Source organism: Peromyscus maniculatus, chromosome 23 (assembly GCF_049852395.1).
Source record: "Peromyscus maniculatus bairdii isolate BWxNUB_F1_BW_parent chromosome 23, HU_Pman_BW_mat_3.1, whole genome shotgun sequence".
Lineage (NCBI taxonomy): Eukaryota > Metazoa > Chordata > Mammalia > Rodentia > Cricetidae > Peromyscus > Peromyscus maniculatus.
The window spans coordinates 27,668,068-27,693,777 of NC_134874.1; the positions used below are offsets into that span (position 1 = coordinate 27,668,068).

Sequence of the window (25,710 nt, forward strand, 5' to 3'; positions counted from 1 at the left end):
CCACCAGATAGAGTCCTCGATGTGTAACCCTGGCTGTCCTGGAACTGACAGAGACCCACCTACCTCTGCCTCCAGAGTGCTGTAAAATTCATTAACTTAATTTTCTCACGAGTTACACTCTTCAGGCAATGTTAAACATGGGGTATTCTCTTCACAACCATTAAAGATGTAACTTGAGAGCCACCAGGAAATCTGTGCAGACCTAACTGTAGCTGGGTATGGTGGCACATGCCCTTAATCACATCGCCGAGAAACCCTGTCTCAACCCAAAACAAAAAACTTAATCGTGATTGTCTACAAGAAGCCCATACTTGTCCTGTTGGGTGAACTTTACTCTCTTTCTTGGAGAACCCTATTTAAACAAAATGTACACTTTTGTACACTTTTGGATTGTATGGACATGTGTGGGCACATGGTAACTGATCCTCTGGGATCAGTTACCACGAGGTTGCCAGGGACTGAACTCATGTCACCAAGTTCAGTGGCAGGCATCTTTCCCCACGGAACCATCTTGCTGATTCCATTTTCCTTCCTTCCTTCCTCTTCTGGTTTTTCAAGACAAAGTTTCTCTGTGTACCTCAGGTTGTTCTGGAGCTTGCTTTGTAGACCAGGCTGACCCCGAACTCATAGAGATCCACCTGCCTCTGCCTCCTGAGTGCTGGGATGTGTGCCACCACTGCACAGACCATTTTTCTATTTTATTTATTATTCTTTTTCTTTTTTTCTTTTTTCTTTCTTTCTTTCTTTCTTTCTTTTTTTTTTTTTTTTTTTTGGTTTTTCGAGACAGGGTTTCTCTGTGTAGCTTTGTGCCTCTCCTGGAACTCACTTGGTAGCCCAGGCTGGCCTCGAACTCACAGAGATCCACCTGGCTCTGCCTCCCAAGTGCTGGGATTAAAGGCATGCGCCACCACCGCCTGGCTCTTTTTCTTTTTTTCAAGACAGGGTTTCCTCTGTGTAGCTTTGGAGCCTATCCTGGAACTCGCCCTGTAGATCAGGTTGGCTTCGAACTCACAGAGATCCGCTTGCCTTTGCCTCCCAAGTGCTGAGATTAAAGGCATGTGCCACCACCCGACTCTATTTTTCTATTTTTAATAGTTCAGCTTTGCTTCATTCTTGGCTCACCCTAAAACTCATTTATTTATGAAGCATGAATCCCAGTTTTGCCTAGGTGGAAATCTCTGAAATGCTACCAATGCGGTATGGGGAAATTGTGTCCCAGTAGCTGGAGAGAATTTCAAACTAGCCAGGGCCTAGAAATATAGCTTAGCGGGTAGAGCGCTTGCAAGTAAACATTAAGCTCTGGTTCAGAATCACATAACCCAGGCCTGGTGGTGCACAGTTGTAATCCCAACAGGTAGGTCAGGGGTTCAAGCCCACCTTCAGCCACAGAGGGAGTTTGAGGTGAGCCTGGCCTCTTCCTGACCTCAAGTGGGGCTGGCCAGCAGCTGAAAGTTATCTTGACATATGTTCCCCAAACCCCCCTTTTCTCTAGTGTCTATGGCTGCTTCCTACATTTGACTTTGTTCCAAAGGCTTCAAGTACATCCTCCAGAAACACTTCAGGGATGAGCGGAAAACTTTGGCTTTGTGATTCACAGAAGACAGAGGCAAAAGGGAAGCTGGATGTGAATGAGTCATTAAAGGACTGAAAATTAATATTGTATACACAGTGAAAATGTCAAATATCTTGTTTAAGCCTTGGAATTATATACATGTAATTACATATGTATATATAAAACTTACTTAGTCCATATAATGTTACGTGTGTGTCTACACACACACACACACACACACACACACACACACACACACACACACATATTAAAAAGAGGCCTTGAATTTGAAAAGGCAGCAAGGAAGAAGATACTTGGGAGTGGTTAGAGGGAAGAAAAGGAAGGAAGGGATTATGGGGTGATATTTTCATTTCAAAGAATAAAATACCTTAAGAGAAATCTTGTTTAATTCATTTGCTTAGATATTAGAAGAATGGGATAGAGGTGTGGCCCAGAGGTACCGTCAAACTAGTTAAAAGTCAATCCATGGGGCACCAGTCAATTGCATTTTCACTGAAAAGAACGTAAGGATGGGGTGGGAGTGTTTCTTCACCTTTTTAGAGTATTTGTCTGGGATGTGAATTCAGTGGATTTAAGATGAAACTGTTTTAATTACGTGTTTATGCACAGAATCTAAAATATAAGGAAGGCTACAAGTGTAAAACAAACTGGGTCACACAGTGAGCTCAAGGCCAGCCTGGGCTACGTAGGGAGCATTTGTTTAGAAAAAAAAAGTGGGCCGGGTGGTGGTGGCACACACACCTTTAATCCCAGCACTCAGGAGGCAAAGGCAGGTGGATTTCTGTGAGTTCGAGGCCAGCCTGGGCTACAGAGTGAGTTCCAGGATAGCCAGAGTTGTTATACAGAGAACCCCTGTCTCGAAAAACAAAAACAAAACAAAACAAAAATATATATATAGTGATTGGCTACAGCTGAACTTTGGGGATGAATTTCATATGAACATCAGGCCATCTGATGGTTCAGCAGGTAAAGATATTTGTCACCGAGTCTCATGGCTTGAGTTCCATCTCACGACTCACATGGCAGGAGAAGAGAACTGAAGGACACATCTCTGTTCTCTCTATGCATGCTGGGGCATGCCCTGTCCCCGCACAAAGACATAAAATTAATAAAAAATATGAGCCCTTATCTGTTAGTTCAGACTTGGAAAACGGCAATCAGCAGATGGGGGGGGGGAGTCTGTCCAGTGCTCCAGGGCTGGGGAGGGATGTAGCCCAGTTAGAGTGCTTGCCCTGCATGCTGGAAGTCCTGGGTTCCTCCCCCATGGAGAGATGACACACACCTGCAATCCCGATGCTCTGAAGGGAGAGGCAGGAGGATTAGGAGTTGAAGGCCATCTTTGAAGCCAGGCTAGGCTGTATAAGACCCTGCCTAAAAACAAAACAAAACAAAACAAAAAAACCCTCCACTAGGAGGGACTTATATAGACAGAGCTTTTGGGGGACAGACTTGTGTATTCCTTGAGGCTGTGAAGTCATTAAGATCTTACACGTGGGTCCTGTGTGGCTACCATCATCACCAGGAGATGCCAGGTGCCATCCATTCATCAGAAATAATGAGCCAGCAGCTGTATCTTATCAGACTGTCCCTCCAGAGTGTCAGATGGAGACCAATTAGCAGAGGCAGGCAGCACAGTTCTGCCTTTCCAAGCAAAACAGTAGCAAGCGCTCCAGCCCCTCGGCGACAGTGCCGATTCCAGGCCTCTCTGCTTTGCCTGTGTTCATCTTTTCTGGCTTCTGGGTCAGCTGGGAGCTGGTTCCAGGAAATGGGACAGGTTCCATCATGTGGAGTCTTAAGGACTTCTTTTGCAAACCCGAGGGTCTCCTGCCTCCTTGCTAAATAAGTGCTCTACCACTGAGCAGCGCCTCCATAAGCCAAGGCTTAAACAATTAAAAAAAAAAAAAGGCTACTTTCTTATTTTTAAATTTAAAATCTATGTTTCTTGAAACTGTGTTTGTAAGCTCAGCCATTAGGAAGCAGACGCAGAAGGATCAGGAGTTCAAGGACAGCCTTGGCTATGCAGTAAATTCAAAGCCACTGTGGGCTACATGAGACCCTGACTTAAAAAAAAAAAGTGAATTTCACGCGGCTGGGGATTCGTTAGTAGCAAAACACTTGCCTAATGTTCTTGCCTTGAATTTGATCCCCAGCACCACAAAAAAGAAACAGCAGGGGCCGTCAAGATGGCTCAGAGGGTAAAGGCGTTTGTTTGCTGTCAAGCCTGACAACTTGAGTTCTATCCACGGAACTCACGTGAAGGTAGAAGGGGAGAACAGACTCCTAAAGTTGGTCTTTGACCTCTGTACGTAACCCACCTCCATCATATACACACAAATTAATAATAATAATAATAATAATAATAATAATAATAATAATAATAATAGACATAAAAATATTAAAAACCAGATGAATCAGTAATTAACGAAGGAGTAAGTCAGTAAGCAGTAAGTGAGGGAAGGCTGGGTACATTAACATCTGCTGGTGCATTTTGGTTCCGCCCACTCCGCCTCGCCAGAACTACATTTCCCAGAAGGCACCGCTTGAAGGGGGGGGGGCATGCGCAGCGCGGCGCTGGGAGGCTGCGACGCCGAGTTTCACTCCGGCTGCCTCCCGCTCGGAGTCGGAGCTGTAGTCGGTGGGTTCTTGCCAGGCCGAGCCAGAGCTGAAGCCGGAGGTCGGCGGTCCTCTCCACCTGTTCCCCCTGCTTCCCTCAGACTCGGTGAGCGGGATGGGCGGGCCACCTGCTGGCGCCCAGGCTGGGGTCCTGAAGGTGGGCGGGTGGGTTGAGGAGAGGGGGGCTATTGAGCCAAGCTGGGACCGGAAGGGGGCGGTCGTGCGAGGGAGGGAGGGCCGTGCCGGCGGGATGGGTGAGTCCTGGGGGTGCCGGGAGCTTTGGGCTCCGGGGCACCGGGGTTCTGGAAGCGGGAAGTCGTAGTTGGGACGCTCTGGGCGGTGGGGACAGGGCTGGGTGTGGTGAGAGCCCTATTTTTGCAGAAACGGGGGTCGCATGCCTGAGAGTTTGAGCCCTACAGGACCTGGAAGAGCAGTGAGGCTATGGCTAGCCCTGGCTCCCTGAGGGGACAGTTTCGGTCCTGAGGGGGCTGCACCCAGGCAGTGGTGCTCCACCAATGGCTGCGAGTTGGACTTGGGAGGCGTATGCCTTTCCATTCTCGGTCTCTCTCAAACTGGGTCCCTGGGGCACTTTGGGGGAGCCTCTGTTTGAAGCTCCGCTTTTCATCCTATCCCTCGGAGCCAGCTGCGGGGCGCCCGCGTTAGCTTTGCCTCCACAGCGGCACAAATACGAATGTGTACCGAGGCAAGACCTTTAAGGAACTCTGTTTCTACATGCCATCCTTTGTGGTTCTGGAGAGCCCAGCAACGTGGTGGTGCATGCTCGTAGTCCCAGTACTTGGGAGACTAAGATACCAGGGTAGCGAGTTCAAAGCTTCCCTGTGCTGTGTCGCAAGCCTGTATATTAACCATGCCCCCTTCCAAAGCAAAAAACAACAGAAAAAAAAGTGTTAGCCGGGTGTGGTGACTTATGCCTGTAATCTCTGCACTTGTGAGGCAGAAGCATGAGAATCAAGAGTTCCAGGCCAACCCTAAGCTGTATACTGTGGACCCTGCTCAAAAAAAAAAAAAAAAATGGTACCAGTTCTATAAAGTGGACTTCTAGTAGCCAAAAAAAAAAAAAAAAAAAAAGGGGGGGGGGATTGATTTCAGCTATTCAGGTATCTAGGCCCTTGGTGTATTTACTGTGTGGACTGTCCGATGGACTGGTTTCTGAAGTCCTCTTACGGGCTCCTGGGGAAGGGCTTAGTTGAGTGGTCTGAGAAAGACTGTCATACCTTCTGTGCTCTGCCCAGGCTGTTGGGAAATAAGTCTGGTAATTTCCAGTCACCAGCCACAGCACACGGGACCCAACATCTGTGTGCTCATTTTCTCTTGCCGTTTCTTCATTGAAGACTTAATCATCTTTTTTGGCAAAGGTACCTCGGAATCGGTGTGGCTGAGTCAGCAAGCCCGCAGATTTGCCCGGTTTTTGTTGTTTGCCGTTCATATCAAGATGGGAACTCAGACAAGTTATTGCTCCTGAAGATAGATCTGGTGTCTCCATCAAGAAGGGACAGTTTGGTGCCAGCCCTTCAAGTGAGAGGAGGTGAGAGCCATGGGGAAATTCACCTTGATGCTTTTGAAATCTGGTTTTCAAAAGAGAAGGTGGGTGTGGGCATTGAAGGGAGATGGCTCAGGTCCATACAGTGCTTGTCTGACGAGCGTGAGGATCCAGATTCATTCTCCAGGACCAGTGTAAAAAGTGTGGCGTGGTGGTATGTACCTGAGATTCCAGTGCTAGGGAAGAGACAGGTGAATCCCTGGGGTTTGCTGGTCAGTCAACCAGCTGAGCCTATTTGGTGAGTGAACAGGTTGATGGTACCCGAGGAACTGCAATCCAGGCTGTCCACCAGCCTCCAGGAGCAGCCATGCATCTGTGCACACATTCACATAACTTTTACACATGCACACATATAGAGAAGCAGGCAGTGTGGATGGTGGGATTCTGGGGTTCCAGGAGCAAAGTGAAGCCTGGGAGTTGATTGTTGATCGCCTGCTGTTGCAAATAAATTCAGTTGGCTTCCTGCCAACCCTGCTTCTGTCTAACCAGTCTTAGAGGATGCTTCCTACCTTAGGACATGCTTTATGGGCTGGGAGGCAGCCTTCGTAGAGTGCTTAGCTAGCATGCAAGACCCTGGGTTCAAGCCCCAGCACTTGAAAACATTTTATTTTTTATTATTACTTTTTTTAAAAAAAATTGTTGTGTGTATGTGCCATGGTGTATATGTGGAGGTGAGGGGCAGTAAGCAGGAGTCAGTTCTCTATCACATGATATCTGGAGATCTAAATAATCTATTTTTATCTTATACGTTGGTGTTTTGCCTGCATGTGTGTCTGTGTGATGGTGTCAGACTTTGAAGATATAGACAGTTGTGAGCTGCCGTGTGTTCTGGGGATCGAACCAGGGTCCACTGGAAGAGCAGTCAAGCATGCCTAGCAAGGTGGTGAATGCCTGTCATCCCACACTTGGGAGACTTAGACACAACTGGGAGTTTGAGTTCAGCCTGGGCTGTGTAGCCAGTTCACCCTTGCATGATATTATAAGTTGTAATCCTAGCATTCGGTAAACTGAGGCAGAGGATCATGAGTTTGGGGCCATCCTGGGATAGGTAGTGAATTCCAACCCAGCCTGGGCTACATGGGGAGATAATTGTCTCAAAACTAAAAACAAACCGACCAACAAACCTATGCTTTGTAGGCTAGAGAAATGAGTCACTGTCACTGCCTTTGAATCAGAAGCTTTTTTTTTTTTTTCCTGTTTGCACAAACCTCTGCCAGGTGCCAGACAAGATCTCCTCCTTCTGGCAACTTCTGGGGTGAAAAGACAGACATGCCCGTCAGTGACAGGGGGTTGTGATAGGTGTGGTGCTGAGGTGAGTCAAAGGTGAGTCCCCTCCTCAGGGGGAGGTAGGCAGCAGGGTCAGGAAGGCTTCTGGAAGTGGTGGCCAAGGTGAGCTGGGGAGAAAGTGGGGAGAAAGTCTGGAAGGAGTGTCAGCATCTGCACAGTCCGGAAGCTTCCAGGGCCGGGGCGGGCCGCTGTCGGTGCAGCTGTGTTGGCCGGTGCAGCTGTGTTGGCCGTAGAGTGGAGAGGCCGGGGGTGTGGGCAGGAGGCAGAGTACATATAGCTGGTCCTGAGGGCCTTGTCAGTGGCTAATGGATTGTCATCCAAAGATGTGCATACACCAGAAGCCTGGTCTCCGCTGTGGTCCTGGCACCGTTCAGCCTTTAAGAGGTGGACTCCAGGGCCAGAGGAGATGGGTCAGTAGTTACGAACACTTTGGGGTCTTGCAGATGACCCTGGTTCGCTTCCCAGCATCCAGGTCAGGCAGCCACAACCGTCTGTAACTCCAGTTCCAGGGGAATCCAGTGTACTCTTCTGGCCTCTGTGGGCGCCCTCCTGCACATGGCATACAAACGTGCAACACACACATGCATATAGATAATAAAAAAAAAATATTTTTAAGGAAGTCATTAGTGGGCTGGAGAGATGGCTCAGAGGTTAAAAGCAATGGCTGTTCTTCCAGAGGTCCTGAGTTCAATTCCCAGCAACCACATGGTGGCTCACGACCATCTATAATGAGATCTGGTGTCCTCTTCTGTCATGCAGGTATACATGCAGGCAGAATACTGTACGCATAATAAATAAATAATTTAAAAAAAAAAAGAGGAAGAGGAAGTCATTAGCTCCAGAGCAGATTAATGCTGATCTTGTGCAATGGGTTATGTCTCCCTGAAGCCACCTCCACGTGCTCGGTCACTTCCGTGCCTCTATTTCTCTATCTGCTTCCCTACTCCAAAGGGCTGGTACTGTGTCTTAATGGACCCTCCCGCCATGACAAAGATGAGCCAAATCAATTGCTTTAGGGCCTGGGAAGGTAGCTTAGCTGGTAGAGTGTTTGCCTACCTTGCCTCGAGCCCTGGGTTCCATTCCCAGCACTGCATAGGCATGGTGCCACAGTCCTGTCGGGTGGTGGAAGCAGGGGGATTAGGAAGGTCAAAGTTGACCTCAGGTACCTGATGAGTTCATGGTCAGCTTGGGGTTCGTGAGACCTTGTCTCAAAAATAACCAAGTAAGGGCTGGAGAGATGGCTCAGAGGTTAAGAGCACCGACTGCTCTTCCAGAGTTCCTGAGCTCAATTCCCAGCACCCACGTGGTGGCTCATAACCATCTGTAATGAGAGCTGGCGCCCTCTTCTGTGTACGTAATAAATAAATCTTTAAAAAAAAAAATAACCAAGTGAAAAAAAGTAATAGTTTTTCGCTCATAAGTTACTTAACACCACAAATGTATGCCAAAGCTCTGGAGACTAGAAGGATTTTAGAATTCTATGAAGAGTAGATAGAACACTGTAGAAGTTCAGAACGTGTTTTCTCTCTGTTTTAATTGGGCCTTGGGCCTGGGATGTAACTCAGCCGTAGAATAACTGCCTAGAATCTGCCAGTGAGGGCCTGGGGCATGGCTCAGTCATAGAGCCTTGCCTGGCATGGTCAAGGCTCTGGGTTCCGTCCCTAGCACCAAAACATACAATACATTTTAATTGAAAATAGAGGTGGAGGTTGAGGAGTTGACTGGGTGGGTAAAGTACTTGTGCACAAGCTTGAGGATGTGAGTTTGGATCACCAGAACCCATGGGAAAGGTGAGTGGACCAGTGCACGCCTGTAATCCCAGTGCTGGAAAAGTGGAGCCGGGGCAGTCCCAGGGGCTCGCTGGCCAGCTTGTCCTGTTGAATGGTGGAGCTCCAGGTTTGTCTCAAGAAATAAGGAGGCCGGGGCTGGGGAGATGATGGCTCAGTGGTTAAGAAAAAGCACTTGCTGCTCTCTTAAAGGACTGAGGTTCAGTTCCCAGCACCCACATCAGGTTGCTCACAAAAGCCTATAATTCCAGCTCCAGGGAACCATCTTGTGGGCTACATGGGTACTCACACACAGACACAAAATCAGTGTTTTCTCCACGAGAAAACGAGGTGCTGTGGATGACACCCAGTATCAACCTTTGGCCTCCACACACATGTCCCCACATACCTGCATCCACACACACAGAAAGTACAGGTTGGGTGAGGATAGTCCTCCACCTTCGGGGTGGAGCAGAGCATGGAGGAAAGGGAACACAGATCTTCAGTTAAATTCTTTTTTGGTTATGACATTGCCCTGCCCAGAATGGCCTGGAATTCTCTGTGGAGTTAGGGCTGCATAGAGTATCGGACTAAGTGACACACCCGCCTCTGCCCGCAGAGGGCTGGATTCCATATGTGTGCCCAGCATGTCATGATGGCTGTGAGTGTTGCCCTGCAGAACGTGAACTTCATTCTGCAGGTTCGGGGGACGGGAGAAAGAGATGAGATCAGAACAGACACTCAGAGGGGCTAATCTTGCACCTGTGTTTGAGGTAAGACTAGGAGAGATGAGTTGGTGAGGCCAGCTGGGAGGACGTGCTTACGTCTGTGGGAGGCAGAAGGGCCGCAGACAGATGTGGGCAGTGGCAGCCGAGGAGGTGATGATTGTGTAGGCTCGAGGCAGCTGTTGGGGATTGTGGACAGAAGGTTGAGAGGGAGCGAGGATCTCCAGTTTTTCTCATGGCTGCCTGAAGCAGAGTGGAATCTGGGAAATCCGTGGGGCAAAGGAGAATGGGAAGGAAAGTGAGTGTCTTCACATTGCCTGTGTGCGTGTGTGTGTGTGTGTGTGCGCGCGCTCGAGTGCCTATGCATGCATGTACATGTGTACGTGGCTGTGCATTCACATGTGTGTGAAGCCGGAGGTTGATGAGAGTCTTCCTTAACCCCTCTCCCTTCCTCATTTTTTTGAGATGGTCTCTTCTGGAACTCCCTGGTCCTGGCCAGTGAGCTCCAGGGACCCTCCTGTCTCTGCCTTTCCAGTGTTGGGATTGTGTACCACCGTGCTGAGTTTTTCATGTGGATTATGGGGAATTGAACTCAAGTCCTAATGCTTGTATAGCAAGCCCTTAGCAGCTGAGCTTCGGACATTTTGCAGAGAATTAAGAGGCCAGATGTTAGGGCTTGTGGGGCACTCGGAGTGCTGAGATGACTGAGCAATCTCTTAGGTGATTGTTTATCAGGTGAGAACAGCTTGATTAATGCACACACATTGCTCTTCATGCATGGTCTGCTTTTCAAATCTTTCAATTTTTTTCTGTTTTTTTTTTGAGATGGGTTTTCTATTCTCCTCTAGTCCAGGAGGGCCTCCAGTTCACCGTGTAGCTAAGGATGACGTTGAAACGCCTGATGCTCCTGCTTCCGCCTCTCAAGTACTGGGATTGCATGTGTGCACTACTGTTCTGGCCTAGAGGTCTGCTTATTTTACTTTATTTTCTTGAGCTGAGCTTGAACCATAATGTGTGCACATTGCTAAGCAAGCATTCTACCGGTGTGCTGTGTCCCACAGCCGCTCTTCTAGGATGTGTGCATGCATGTTTTAATATACTTATTCAGTTAAAAATTTAAAGTTTATTTACTTTGTGTGTGTGCATGGTGTGTTTGCTAGAGGACAGTTTGTAAGAATTGCCTCCTTCATCCTGGAATTGAACTCAGGAGTCAGGCTTGGTGACCAGCACCTTGATCCGCTGAGCCATCTCATCACCCATTGTGGGGTTTTGTTTTTTGCTTTTGTGAGACTCGCGTGTGGCCCACACTAACCTCATGCTCTCTGTGTATTTGAGGATGACCTTGACTCCTTTTTATTTTATTTGTGTGTGGGGGTGCGGGCGTAGGAGCCACGGTGTGCATGTGGAGGCCAGAGGACTTCATGGAGCCTGTTCTCTACTTCACTCTTGATGTGGCTAGTGAGGCTTGAGCCCAGGTTGTTAGGTCTGCATGACAAGCACTACTACCCGCTGAGCCATCCTGCCTGGCCTGGCACTCAAAGAGCTCTATCTGCCTCTGTCTCCAGCTGTGCCCTGCCCAACCTTGTTCTCTTGGTCCTCCAAGTGCTAGAAAAACTGGCATGCATTGTCAATTTTAGCCTTTCTCCCAGGTTGTAATTTATATTTCCACTTTTTTGAGGGGGAGTTTGAGACGTCTTTCTTTGTAGCCCAGGCTAGCCTTTAACTTGCAGTACTCCTCCTAACCTCAGCCTTCCAGGTGCTGGAATAACTAACTGACTTATAGCCATGCACCACCAGTGCCTATTTCACCTCTGTTTTTGTTCATAAAAAGTTTGTTGTTAGAGGCATTGAGGATTGAACCCAGTACCTTGTGCTTGCTAGGCAAGTCCTCTACCACTGAGCCAGGCCACAGCCCTTCATTCACTAGAAGATTCTAAGCAGGCATTCTACCACACTTCTCTTAGAATAGATTCTGCTTAGAATACCTCACTGGGGGATTCTAAGCAGGTGCTCCACCACTGAGCCACACCCCAGCCCCTTACTGGGGGATTCTAGGCAGGTGCTCCACCACTGAGCCACACCCCAGCCCCTCACTGGGGGATTCTAGGCAGGTGCTCCACCACTGAGCCACACCCCAGCCCCTCACTGGGGGATTCTAAGCAGGTGCTCTACCACTGAGCCACACCCCAGCCCCTCACTGGGAGGTTCTAGGCAGGTGCTCTACCACTGAGCCACACCCCAGCCCCTCACTGGGGGATTCTAGGCAGGTGCTCTACCACTGAGCCACACCCCAGCTCCTCACTGGGGGATTCTAGGCAGGTGCTCTACCACTGAGCCACACCCCAGCCCCTCACTGGGGGATCCCAGGCAGGTGCTCTAACACAGAGCCCCGTGAGCTGTTCTTACAGTGACTGGAATGCAGTTACTCTTGTTAGTTTATAAACTTTTTGTCTCATGGCAGCAGATTTGTAACTGGAACAATCTGAAATATTTGCTTTTGGTGTTGGCAGGAGGTTTGCTATTTCTCCTAATCCTGGACAGTCGTGGGAACGGTGGTGCCCTGAGCAGCTCCAGGGTCTCCTGTACCCAGGCTGGCTTCTAACTACAGACCCCGCTTGCGCAGTTGGGCACTGTTTGAGCAGCTTCTTTAGTCTGAGCAGCTTGCTGCTGGTGGTTTTTTTTTTTTCTTTGCTATCTTTTGTTCTGTGCTCACTATAGAACCTGGGGCCTTGTGTATGATAGGCAGATGCTCTACCTCTAAGGTACACTCTCAGCTCTTGAGTACGCCTGTCATCCCAGTCCTTGGGGGCAGAGGCAGGAAGATTAGGACTTCAAAGCCCTCTGCTTCATAGTGAGTTGCAGACCTGTCAGGTCACTGGGTCTGACCCACTGCACAAGAGTGAAATAAAAGGAGGATTGTAGGTCTGCAATCACAGGATGGTTGTAACCCTCAGGCGACACCCAACACCCAGGTGGCTTGTTTTTCCTGGAGGTCAGGGATGGGGTGTGTGCGTTGGCAGGGAATTGCTGTAATGAGTTGATCAGGCCCCTGTAACTGAAGCCCCACCCGGAGAGGAGCCGCTGTGCCCAGTAGTGATCTTGAACAGCAGAGGTAGTAGCATTGGCTTGGTTTGGTGGTGACTTTGACCTTTTAAAAGTGTTTGACATCTTAGGTCAGTGCTCGGTCACCGAGCTGTGTCTGTGGCAGTGTGTGAGGTGTTCAAGAGATTTAAAAACATTTTTAGGCTCTGTGTGTGTGTGTGTGTGTGTGTGTGTGTGTGAGAGAGAGAGAGAGAGAGAGAGAGAGAGAGAGAGAGAGAGAGAGAGAGAGAGAGAGTGAGAGACAGACAGAGACAGAGACAGACAGAGAGACTGACTGACTGGCTGGCTGGCTGGCTGGCTGACGGGTACCCGTGCCTATGTGTGGATGGGGAAGAAGTTAGACCAGGATGTCAGGTGTCCTCTGCCAACGCTCTCCGCTGTATTTATTCCCGTGAAACAGGGCACTGACCGAACTGGGAGCTGGCTTCTTCCAGCCAGCGCCTGTGTCGGCCCCCAGTGCTGCGGTTACCGACACAGCCACGCAGAGCTTTTTTACAAGAGTAAAACCATTTCTTCAGCCTCAGATGATTTTTTATTTTCTATTTATTAAGTAGGAAACATACTTTCTAACTTTAGAAAATGTGAAAAAATGGCAGCTGAGGATAGGTGTGTTTCATCGGCAGATTGCCTACTTAGCATACGAGTGTCAGGGTTCTCTTCTCAGCACCAACTTTTAAAACTTATTTTGGCCGCTGGCAGTGGCGCATGACTTTAATCCCAGCACTCGGGAGGCAGAGCCGGGTGGATCTCTGTGAGGCCAGCCTGGTGTACAGAGTGAGATCCAGGACAGACACCGAAACTACAGAGAAACCCTGTCTCAAAAAAACTATATATATATATAGTTATGGGAGAGAGAGAGAAAAAATTGATTTTTTTTTTTTTTTTTGAGACAAGATTTCTCTATAGAGCCCTGTCTGTCCCGGAACTCACTTTGTAGACCAAGATGGCCTTGAACTCGGAGATCTTCCTGCCCTCTGCCTCCTGGGTGCCAGGATTGAAAGTGTGCACCACCACTGCCTGGCTTGTATGGGTGTTTTGCCTGCATGTATGTGCACCGTGTGCATGTCCCGTGCCCATAGAGTCCAGAAAAGGGCATTGAACCCCTTGCAGCTGAAGTTACAGACAGTTGTGAGCTGCCATGTGGGTGCTGGGAATCGAACCTGTGTCCTCTGGAAGAGCAGCCAGCGCTCTGAACCTCTCTTTAGTCCCTTCAGCACCCACTTTTAATTTTGTGGTTTGGTTTGGTTTTATGTGGTCTGGTGTTATGGTTGAAAGCCGGGGCTGTGTGCATGGTAGGCAGGCAGTGCCTTACACTGTAAATCACAGCTCTTATTTGAAAAAAGCATTCCTTTTTTTGGTTGTTGTTGTTTTTTGTTTTTTCGAGACAGGGTTTCTCTGTGTAGCTTTGCACCTGTCCTGGATCTCCCTCTGTAGCCCAGGCTGGCCTCGAACTCACAGAGATCTGCCTGCCTCTGCCTCCTGAGTGCTGGGATTGAAGGCACCACTGCTGCCTGGCAGTATTCCACTCTTCTTTATTGTGTGTGTATGTATGCTTTGTGTGTGCTCATGTGTGGAGTGCACAGATGTGGAGGTCAGAGGACGGGTTGCAGGAATCTGTTCCCTCTGTCTGTCTGTCTGTCTGTCTCTCGGCCACCACCCCCCCCATGTGGGTCCCAGGGATCACACTTGGGTCTTCTCAACAGCCCCCATTTTTTTAAAGTCAGATTTTCTAATAAGAGTTTGGCATTTCTTTGTTAGATTTGTACTCGGGATCTGACGTTTCCTGGCCCTTGGAGAGGCTTTCCCAGCTTCTGAGACATCTTTCAGGTCTCTGTCTGCTTACTGTAACTGTCAGTTGGTTGGGTGTGGAGTTTCAGACCCATGTTTCTTGGAAAGCACCAGAACTCGGAGAGCCAGCTTAGCAAACAGCTCGCAGGATGAAGTGGGCAGGTTGGCTGCCTGTGGTAGCTCAGGCCTATAATCCCAGCTCTTAGGAGCTGACGCAGGAGGATTTTCTAGAGTTCCAGGCCGGCCTGGACTATAGAGTAAGACTGTCCTATAAAACAAGGGGCTAGAGAGATGTTCGGCTGTTAAGAGTGCCTGCTGCTTTTCCAGAGGATCCGGTTCCTCACAGCTACCTGTAATTCCAGCTCCAGGGGTGTCTGAAGCCTCTGCAGGTACCTGAACTGATCGTGGCACACAATTAGAAGCAAATAATAAAAACTGTAAAAGAGCTAGACATCGTGAGTCATGGCTATAACATCACTTGGAGTCCAAAGCAAGAGAATTGATTGGATTTCTAGGTCAGTTTGGGCTATAAGGCCAGATCCTGTCTTAAAAAACCCCATGTAAGGGCTGGTGGTACTTATTTCAGTGGCAGCCTCGGGTGCCATCTCCAGTATTAAAAGAACTTCCCACATTGTGGGTGCTTATATTGTTTCCAGATTGAGGCTTTTCCCCACAGCCAATTAGTGTAATTTCCATAATTAAGAATAGCCCCTAAATGGCCCTACCATTCGGTGCTGAAACAAATTAGGTTTTTGGAGGGCAGCTTGGTGCTGGCTGGGGCTGTGGTAGAGAATGGGCACATTGACACTGGGCACAGTGTGTGTGATGCAGGGTTCTAGCTGCTGGGCATGTCTAGGTACCAACTCAAAGGCCCAGGCCCCTAGAGTGGGTGGGTCTCCCCCTATATTTTTACTATATTTCTTCTTTGTGCGTGTGTCACGGCTTGTGGGTGGAGGTCAGAGGACAACTTGCAGGTGTCCTTTTCTATCATGTGCATCCTAGGGATAGGACTCTAGAGCCAGGCTTAGTGGCAGTTCCCTACCTACCTGTTCAGCCGTCTCACTAGCCCTCTCTCCCTCATTGGTCCTGGGGTTTCAGACCCTCTTTGTTGAAGGACATTTGGGGTTCTGTTGTGTCATGTTGGAGTCAGTAGCAGCTGTCCCCTCAAAGAGACTGACTCTAGGACATGCAGGTCTGCTGGGATGATTGTGGCCTCTGTGCTAAAGGGGACAGGACCGTGGAGTCACCGCCCTGTGACAGTTGTGGGCCAGAGGGCTCAGGAGGAAGACTCAGTGGAGTCGGGAAAGATTTGCATGCATGCTCAGTCAGACACCAGCAGAATCAATGGCTGGAGGCTGGGAAAGGCTTGGAATCTTCTGGAACTTGCTAGAGTCAACTGTGGCTGGGCATGAGGTCCCAAAGATGGAAAGCTCGTTATGAGGGGGACCTGGCCAGCTGTGTATGTGGTGGTGGACCCAGGATCTACTGTGGCCTCACACCTTCATGGAAAGCTGGAGCCCGCATCGCATCGATGACTATGGCCTGGCTCTTGTGCAGAGCTCTGTGAGTTGGTTGATCTGGGGATGGACAGACATGTTGGAACATAGCTGTGAGCCGATGATGCTGTAGGCCCTGGCTGCCTAAGCCATGAGTGACATCCTGGGAGTTACAGGCTCCAAAATCAACTGTCTGGTTTATGTCTAGGCTAGGTTATAGGCACTTTTAATTGTAGATTCTGAGCTGAGCCAGCCTTGCTGAGAGCACCCCAGTTCTCGTCCTCAGGCAGTGTCTGGGCCTTTGTTGGAGGCCTCGATGGCTTGGTGGCAGCCTGGCACCCAGAGGTAGGCTCATGTCCTCACAGGCCTGGTTCACTGCCTGAGTTTGCATGCCGTGGTCTCCCTTCCCTTTGCCTCCTGAAGGGCGTGCAGGGGAGAGGAAACAGTAGAAAAGGCAAAGCCTGCGCGTGCAGGCCGCCTGAAGCCTGGTGCTCCGTGGACACCTAGAAGTGACACTGGTTGGTTTGTTGGAAGTATCCTCTCATGTAACCCAGGCTGGCTTTGAACTTCTGATCCTCCTGTGTTCCACTATACCCATCTGTGTTTTTGCGTTTTGAGTGTGTTGTGTGTCAGGTACACTCTCCTGTGAGGGTGCATATGGAGACCAGAAATGGATGTCACAGTGTCTTACTTCTTTCCCCCACCTTATTTTTTGAGGCAATGTCTCTCCCTGAACCTGGAGCTCACCTGTCTCATTTCAGCTAGAACCCAGGCCTGGGTTCTAGGCACACTGTTTTGTGTCCCTCCAGGCCTGGGTTCTAGGCACACTGTTTTGTGTCCCTGCAGGCCTGGGTTCTAGGCACACTGTTTTGTGTCCCTCCAGGCCTGGGTTCTAGGCACACTGTTTTGTGTCCCTGCAGGCCTGGGTTCTAGGCACACTGTTTTGTGTCCCTGCAGGCCTGGGTTCTAGGCACACTGTTTTGTGTCCCTGCAGGCCTGGGTTCTAGGCACACTGTTTTGCATGGATTCTGGGCATCTGAACTCAGGTCCTCTTGTTTGCATTGCAAACACTTCACCCACTGAGCCATTGTGACGGCCCTTAATGTAACATTTGTTTCCTCCCCCCCTCCCCCCACCCCCCCACCCCCGACAGTCCCTATATAGTCCAGGCCAGTCTCAAACTCACATTCTTCCTGCCTCGGCCTCCAATGCGCTGGGCTTTACAGGCATCTGTCACCACACCAGGCCAGGGTGTGTGTGTGTCGGGGGGTGCTCTATACTGCATGACTTAGTTCCTATGAAATCACTTACCAGAAATGTCAACATCTCCATGTTCTAAGTGAAAGCACACACACTGAGCGAGCAGGGCTTCCAGAGACTTCCAAGCCTCTGCCTCTGTGTTCTGGCCCTTCTAGGACCATGGCCCTGGCCCTCTGGCAGCTCTGAAGGGGAACAGAGTCGAGAAGCTCTGTCTGTTGCCATCTGAGCGAGCAGGTTTCAGCTCCCCGCCTGAGAAACGGGGGGATTTGACATGAGCTTAGGCAGCTGGTGCAGTTCAGGGGCCAAGAGCTGGTGCAGGTGTGAGGGCACAGGATTGTGCCCTGGCAGGCCTCGTGGGACAGCTGTGGGCACATCATGACGTCACTGCCTGACGTCTCCAGCTGTTTTAAGATCGTGTGCATGGAATGCCTGCTGGGTGCTGGCCCTACGCCGCCGTGAATAGGGCATTGGGCTGTCGTCTGGGGGGTAGGGAGACATGGGGCAGGATTGTGCCTGTATGTGTGCCCGTTCTGTAGAGTTCTGGTTGGGGTGTGTGTGTGGGGTGTGTGTCGGGGTGTGTGTGTGTGTGTGTGTGTGTGTGTGTGTGTAGGGTGTGTCGGTGTGTGTGTGTGATGAGCTCAGGTGACACTGGGGGAGTCTAGGCAGGCAGTCTACCATAGAGCCCCACCCCCTTAATCACACAAATTGAGCGTGAAGGATGTAAGTTCTCTGGAGAAGATGGAGTGGAAAGAGGAGCAGAGTGTCTGGGGGGGGGGGGGGTAAACAGAAGCCAGTTAGCTGCTGAGCAAGGCACAGGTACAGGGAGGGCCGTGGAGACAGCCAAGGGACACTTTAGTTTCTTATCTAGGGTTTCTTGTGGTCAGTGACAGTCCCTTAGCTGCTTGTTTTGTCTTGGTAGTGGTTTTGTGTGGTATGTGCACATGTGCGCATGTGTGCATGCAGAGGGCGGAGGAGGACTTAGGATGTCTGTTTTCATTTTCCGCCGTACTGTTAGGAGACAGGGACTCTCACTGAACCGGAAGCTTGCCGTTTGGGCCAGACTGGTCATAACTGGAGTTACAGATACAGGTAGCATGCCCAGCTCTTCTGTGGGTTTAAACCTGGATCCTTAGTTTGTACAGCAAACTGTTCCTATCCACTGACCCATTCATTACCTGCGTGTAAACCCCACCTAAGCCACTGCCCCAGGGTGTCCTGGAGTCCTTGTTCCTGAGCCTCGGAACATCTGAGGGGACAGGGTAGCAGGTGTTACTCTGTCTCACAGCTGTAGGGCTCTCACACAAATGTACAGGGTCATCGTGGCCTTCTCCACAAAGATTTGGGGTGACTCACAAATACACTGAGTCCCAGGGGCATGGCTCAGCAGTAGAGCATCTGCCGAGCATTCCTCATTTATGACTGGGGGGTGTGGCTCAGCAATAGAGCAGAGAGGAGCAAGGATGTGTGGCGTGTGCAGGGAGAAAGGAAGGAAGGAAAAACTGAGCTGAAAGTCGTCGACTCAGAAGGAAAGGACTGGGTAGCGATCGGCACGCCCCCTCTCACTGTGCTCCCTGTTCTGGAGTGTTTGCTGAAGTAGGGTGAACACAAGGAATGGCTTTTCATGATCCTGTCTGCTGGAGCAGGATGGGGTCAGGAGTTGGTTCGTGGTGCTCTGAGGGTGGTACAGGAAAGTTGGCTTTAGCTGCCTGACAAGCCCCCCACCCCCACCCTCAATGCGTGTTAGTAACTGCTGTGTCTTGTTCCCAGGTTCCCCAGAGGCGCTGGGCAATGAACCTGAGCCTGCAACCCAGAGTGGTCTGAAGCCTTCAGGGAAAGCAGAAGATGGCCATGGCCCCAAGCTCGTCTCTGCCGCAGGTGTACCCTGGCCCTGTGGTGGTGGCTGTGTGGGAGTGGCAGGATGGGCTCGGCACTTGGCACCCCTACAGTGCCACTGTCTGCTCCTTCATTGAGCAACAGTTTGCCCAGCAGAAGGGCCAGCGCTTTGGACTAGGGAGCCTGGCCCACAGCATCCCTTTAGGCCAAGCCGACCCCTCCCTGGCCCCTTACATCATCGACCTCCCCAGCTGGACCCAGTTCCGCCAGGATACTGGTAAGACCCTTCAGCCTCTGGTACACTGCCCGGCTTTGGGCCGGGTGCCATGCTAGGTTTTAGGTTATGGTTGTGACTGGCACACCTTCTATCCCTGCCCTTGACATGAGCACACCTGATAGAAGGGTGCTGTAATCAGTAATCGCTTCCAGGGCTGGGAATGTAGCTCGGTTGCTGGAGTGCTACCTAGCACGCAAGAAGCTCTGGGTTCTAGCCCAGCACTGCATAGACCCAGTGTTGAGTATAGACCTGTAATTGTAGCATTCTGGAGGCGCAGGCTGGAAGGTCAGGAGTTCTAGGTCAGGTTAGGCTACATGAAATCTTGTCTCAAAAGAAACCAGCCATCACCTGGAAGAAATGGACCTTGTAGTAGTGGAGGTGTGTTGGGAGCTCATGAGGAAGCTCTCCTGGCGACTTCCTCCTTCATCAGGCTGGCTAGCATGGATTTAGGGTGCCATGGTAGTTGACAGAGTCTTGTGGTGCTTGCCTGTAATTCCAGCACTTGGGAGGCTGCAGGTGGAGGATTTATAAGAGTTTGGGACTAAACTGTCTCAAGGGGAGGGAAAAGAAAAAGCCTTATTGAGTGTGAGCCATGTTTGACAAGTGAGCTGCTAGCCTCTCTTGCCATAGAGGGTGAGCCTTGCTCTGTGACTTGGTCCTTTGGTGCTCTTTGCCTTGTGAGCCTCTGTACCCTGCAGTGAAATCTGGACAGAATAGATTGCCAGTCCCTGAGTCAAATAGCAGTGTGACCGTATACCTACAGTGATGATGTTGAATTACTCGGGGGGGGGGGGGGGGGGGGGGGGGGGGGGGGACACGGGACTGAGGCTGGGGATGTAGCTCAGTGGTAGAACACATCCCTGGAATGGATGAGGTCCCTGGGGTCCATCTTCAGCAACACAGACACGCACAGACATGGAGACATACATAAGCAGACATAGATGCACACATAGACATACGTGAACCTCAGACATACCATCCGTACACCACAGACACATGCATACAAGAGGTGCATATACAGACATATAACCAGACACCAACATACTCAAACATCACACACACACACACACACACACACACCCTGGGCACACCACTGTTAAACACCTTCCACAGACAGGTGCACACACATACATAGGCACACGCATGTCCTGTAGTGTCAGTGTGTGAAGTAGCAGGAGGGTTTTCATTTATGAGTCCTGATCCTTCTCCACAGGCACCATGAGGTCTGTGCGCAGACACCTGTTCTCACAGAATTCCGCCCCGGGCCAGGGCATCATCTGGGAGTGGCTGGGTGATGACGGATCTTGGATAGCCTATGAAGCTAGTGTCTGTGACTATCTGGAGCAGCAGGTCGCCCGGGGCGTCCAGGTCGTGGACTTGGCCCCCCTGGGCTATAACTACACAGTCAACTATGCCACCCTAACGCAGACCAACAAGACGTCCAGCTTCTGCCGGAGCGTGCGACGCCAGGCGGGGCCGGTGTACCCGGTGACTTCGATCATCGCGCCCCCAGGCCACTCGGGACTCGTCTGCTCTTGCCAACAGTGCCTCCATGGTAGCGGGACTGGCCCTGTGTCAGGTCGCTACCGCCACTCCATGACCAACCTGCCTGCATATCCTGCCCCCCAAGCACCCCACCGGACCGCCACTGTGTTTGGGGCCCACCAGGCCTTTGCCCCATACAATAAACCTTCGCTGTCTGGGGCCAGGTCTGCGCCCAGGCTGAACACCGCCAACCCCTGGGGCACAGCACCTCCCGTTCCGGGCAGCCAGTCCGCGTTTCACGCCAGCCTCTCCCGCCTGGGGCCGCATCTCCTGCCCTCAGGACCATCCGCCTCCAGTGGAGCCAGGTACCTCCAGTGCGAACTTCACTTTTACCCATGCGGAAAGCCTCCCTCAGCCCTGCACCTCCACGCCTGCTTGTCCCTGGTGTGTTGTCTCTTGCAAGTGCCACATGTGTGCTGAGGCTCCCTGGTTTTCCAGTATGGCACCCCATGGAGCTGCCAAACCATGGCACTTTGATCGCTGAGTCCTGGTAGCCCTGAGGTCAGCAATCTTTTTTTTTATTTTTTAATTTTAAGTAACAGGGTCTCATGTAGATCGGATTGGTCTCAGAATTCCCTGTATAGTGAGGATGATCTCAAACTTCTGATCCTCCTGTCTCTACCTCTCATGGGCTAGCGGATCAAACCCAAGGCTTCGTGCCTACCCGGCAAGCACTTCACTGAATAACCACAGCCCCAACTCTTTGTTTTTTAAAACAGACTCATTCTGTAGCTCAGACTGACCCAGAACTCATTCTGTAGCTGGGGCTGTCCTTGAACTTTGAACAAGCTTCCTGCCTCGGCCTCAGTGTTGGGATTGTAGGCCGTTACCCGCTGCTCAGCAGTCCTTTCATTCTCAGGGTGGGAAGGTACACAGTAGACCTTTGCCAGGGCTTGTGGACTGCCTGGGGGGTCTGCGCCCGAGGACACTTTAACATTCCTGTTGTCTCGTTTTTGTCTGTTTTTTTTTTGAGACAGGGTTTCTCTGTAGTTTTGGTGCCTGTCCTGGATCTCACTCTGGAAACCAGGCTGGCCTCGAACTCACAGTGATCCACCTGGCTCTGCCTCCCAAGTGCTGGGATTAAAGGTGTGTGCCACCGCCACCTGGCTTGTTTGGTTTTTTGAGACAGGGTTTCTCTATGTAGCCCTGGTTGTCCTGGAACTTGCTCTAGACCAGGCTGGCCTCGAACTCACGGAGATCTATCCATCTGACTCTTCCTCCCAAGTGCTTGGATTAAAGGTGTGCGCCACCGCTGCCCAGTTGAAGACAGAATGAATGAGTACTCGCTGACTCCTGCCAAGTGCCAGGCAGTGCAGATATGGAGTGGAAACAGCATCTGTACCTATAACCCTGAGCCCACAGTTTAGTTCAGAGGAGCCCAGTGGGGTAGGAAGGTGGATAGAAAGGTAGAGAGTGTGGGGTACAGCTTCTGAGAAAGATGATGATGTCAGAGGCCTGACCATACCAGGCGCTGTGCTTCTAGTTCTGTCTGTGTGTGGTGCTGGAGAGGGAGCCCAGGCCTGGGATTCAGTCTTCTTGTCTCAGTCCTCCAGACGGTGGGGTTATAAGTTCTGCCCTCACGCAAAGCCAGGTGGAATTTTGTCATATTTGCTGGTTTGCTTCGTTTTCATGTGTTGTTGGTACTTTGCCTGTATGTATGTCTGCGTCCATGCATGCCTGGTGCTGGAAGATGATGTCGGATCCCTTAGAACTGGAGTTATTGACAGTTGTGAGCCACCATGTGGGTGCTGGGAATTGAACCTGGGTCCTCTGGAAGAGCATACAGTGCTTTTAACCGCTGAGCCGTCTCCAGCCCCCAAGTCAGGTGGTGTTTTTAAAAAATCATATCATTACCTTTCTTTGGGTGAGTGGGTGTAGGTGTCACAGTGCGTGTGTGGAGTCAGGAAAACTCGCGTGCGTTGGCTCTTTCCCACCACGTGGGGCTGGTTTGAGCTCAGGTCCTCAGGCTTGATGGCGCTCTCCTTTACCCACTGAACCATCTCACTGGCTCTGGTGCTTTATGCTTTTCTTGATTCTGTTTTGTTTTTAGAAAAAAAAATCTCCCTTTGTATTCCAGGCTGGCCTGAATTCCTCCTCCTCCTCTTTCCTCCTCCTGTGTGTTAGGCAATCACTCTACCATCCCCAGCACCTCCACCAAAGGGGCGGGGGAGTGCCGGGCACACACAGGTGTCTTACAAAAGCTGGTAGTGTTCTCTAAAACCCACTTAAATACGAGCTGCCAGGTCTTTGTTACCTGGGGAAGTTTTATTCTTCATGGTTGTGACATGGGCAGGGCTAGACATCAGGGATGTTTGCCTAGAGTCTCTAGATGAGGACCTGCAGATAGAGCTTAGTGCTAGGATACTCACTAGAATCCTTCCTTCATGCTTGTGGGGTGGCTCAGCAGTAGAGCACCTGGCTAGGATTCCCCAGTGAGGGGCTGGGGTGTGGCTCAGTGGTAGAGCACCTGCCTGGAATCCCCCAGTGAGGGGCTGGGGTGTGGCTCAGTGGGAGAGCCCCTGCCTAGAATCCCCCAGTGAGGGGCTGTGGGCATGGCTCAGTAGTATACTGCCTACCCAGCTTGATGCCTGGGTGCTAAAAAAGAAAAGCAGTTAGTTGTGTGGGGCACGTCGAGCGGCACTGAAGCTGGCCTGAGTGTGCAGGGAGGAGGGGTCTGCTAGACCAGGGAGAGTAGAGGCCAGGAACAGGTCTTCCCGGGTGTCTCTCTAGAGCTGGGGTATATGGATCTCCTCTGGGAATTGGGAGTGCAGACGGGTGTCACTGTCCCTGCAGGCTCTCACATGGACATGAGCCTGCAGGGCTCCAGGAGGTGCCCCTCTCTCGTGCCACTCACCCTTAGTGTGTGGGGTCGGTCTTTGAGGGAACGGGATCCTGTGAGCAGAGTGTCAGCCTTGTGGAATTGTTGCGAGTTATTCTGAGGGAAATCATCCTCTTTTCCTGTCTTCCCTCTCCTCTTCGCTTCTCTTCCTTGCCGCTCTTTTTCTCCCCCCCCTCCCCCAAGCAGTGTCTCACTCTCTAGCCTGGCCTGGTCTGGAACTGACTGTGTAGCTCAGGTTGTCCTCAGATTCTGATCCTTCAGCTCCTGAGTGCCCGGAGTGTAGTGCGCCTCCATGTCCTGCTGGGGCAGACTCCTCAGCTGTGACTGGGGACTCTCACAGACTTACTTAGTAAGTCTTGGATCTTTCCTCCTGGTGTGGGGCTCCTGTCGGATGGGGTCTCTCCCCACTTGCAGGCCTATAGATAGACACTGCTAGGACCCTGGCAGGCCAGCTGTGTGATGGAGGAGGTCACTGGGCCGGCTTGTTGCTGCCGGACAAGCGCTGCCTGTGGCGACTTGCCCGGTGGCAGGAGCCAGGAGGACCTGGGCCAGCCTGCTGTGTTGGTTGGGCGGCCTCAGAGCAGGCTGGCTGCCTCGGCCCAAGTCACTGTGTGCATCCGTGTTTCCTCGGGCTGTTCAGGAGCTGGGAAAGGTGTCCTTTCACTTACAGGGACCTATCCAGTCTGAGCAAGCGTTTACTCAGATCTCTTTAAATTAAAAAAAAAATCACATGGCCGGGCAGTGGTGACGCATATCCTAGCACTGGGGAGGCAGAGCCAGGCGGATCTCTGTGAGTTCCAGGCCAGCCTGGTCTACAGAGCGAGCTCCAGGACAGGCTCCAAACCTACACAGAGAAACCCTGTCTTGAAAAAACGGAAAAAAAAAATGACATGTCTATATTGTATATGTGGGAGGGTTGGTGTGTGCTTGTGAAGGTCAGAGAACAACCTGTCGGAGTCAGTTCTCTTCCCACCGAGGAGAGCCTGGGAATTGCTCTCGGGTCCTCAGGCTTGGTGGCATGTGCCAGCCTTCCACGTGTCATTGATTCTGTGGCCTTCCTCAAGCACTCTGCTCGGATGGGTCGTAGAGCCATGGGCTTAACTAAGCCCCCGATCTCTTCCCCAGCTGGCACTGGAGAAATGCAAACATTTGGCCCCTTTTTCTCCCCAGGGGCTGTGGTACCAGGTCTCCGAGCCAAGGGAGAGTCAGCAGCACTGGGTGAGAGTTTGCAGTCCCCTGACGGAGCCAGCGATGGCCCCGCTTTTGTGGAATCTCCTGCCCTTTTTCGGTTTTTGGTTTTGGAACATGTGTGGTTGGCCGTCCCTTTGCTCAGGCTCGGTGAGACTAGCCGTTCCCCGGGAACATCGCTCCAAACAGAGCTGTGTGAGCTGTAACTGAGCTTCTGGGGATCGCTGCATTTCCTCGTAGCTGAAGTTTAATCCCTTTAAGCATCCGAACTGCTCTCATGAAGGTGCTGGAAAACTTTCCAGAATGTATCGTGCTCACGCCCATCTCTGTAACGCACGGCGGGACAGCTTGCTTAGGTTTTTTGATGAAGGGGGGTGACAAGGGCTGGCAGCTTAGAAACGCTAGCCGGGTGTACCCAGCCTGTGCCCTACAGGCTTCGTCTCACTGAGGACAGCCATGACTGTGGCCTCACACATGATTATAAACTTAGATAAGACAAGAATGGGTGTGTGGGGGTGCACACGTGTGTGTGCTGTGGACATAATGTACATGCACATAAAAGCCAGAGGTTAACCTGGGGTGTCCTGCCTCAGGACCTGCCCACCTTGTTTTTAAAAAGGGTTTTGAAAATATGTGTATTTGACATGAGGTGTGTGTGCATGCCTGAGGAGGTCAGAAGAGGGTGTTGGATTACCTGGGAATGGAGTTACAGATGGTTGGGAGCCATCACATGGGTACTGGGAATCAGATCTGGGTCCTCTGGAAGCCAGTGCTCTTAACCATCTTTCCAGCCCTTGATACAGTTTTTACATTAATTTTGTTCCTGTATTTTGTGTGTGTGCACAAGTGTGTATTTG

General features: G+C 51.0%; 1 protein-coding gene across 14 annotated transcripts in view; it reads left to right on the top strand.

Annotated features, from left to right (window-relative positions):
- Window positions 1-4,115: 4,115 nt before the first annotated feature.
- Window positions 4,116-25,710, top strand: part of Dtx2 (deltex E3 ubiquitin ligase 2) — a 36,944-nt gene continuing 15,349 nt past the window's right edge. For 2 of the 14 annotated variants that reach the window (XM_006971272.4, XM_006971273.4), the window contains exons 1-4: window positions 4,139-4,292; window positions 5,563-5,732; window positions 18,939-19,281; window positions 20,495-21,131. In XM_006971272.4, the coding sequence (XP_006971334.1) occupies window positions 19,014-19,281; window positions 20,495-21,131 (905 nt within the window). In that variant the 5' untranslated portion in view covers window positions 4,139-4,292; window positions 5,563-5,732; window positions 18,939-19,013. Of the gene's footprint in view, window positions 4,293-5,562; window positions 5,733-6,964; window positions 7,071-9,354; window positions 9,574-18,938; window positions 19,282-20,494; window positions 21,132-24,835; window positions 24,884-25,710 lie in introns of those variants that run through there. The other 12 variants (XM_042267770.2, XM_076561013.1, XM_076561014.1 and 9 more) reach the window with 12 other exon arrangements.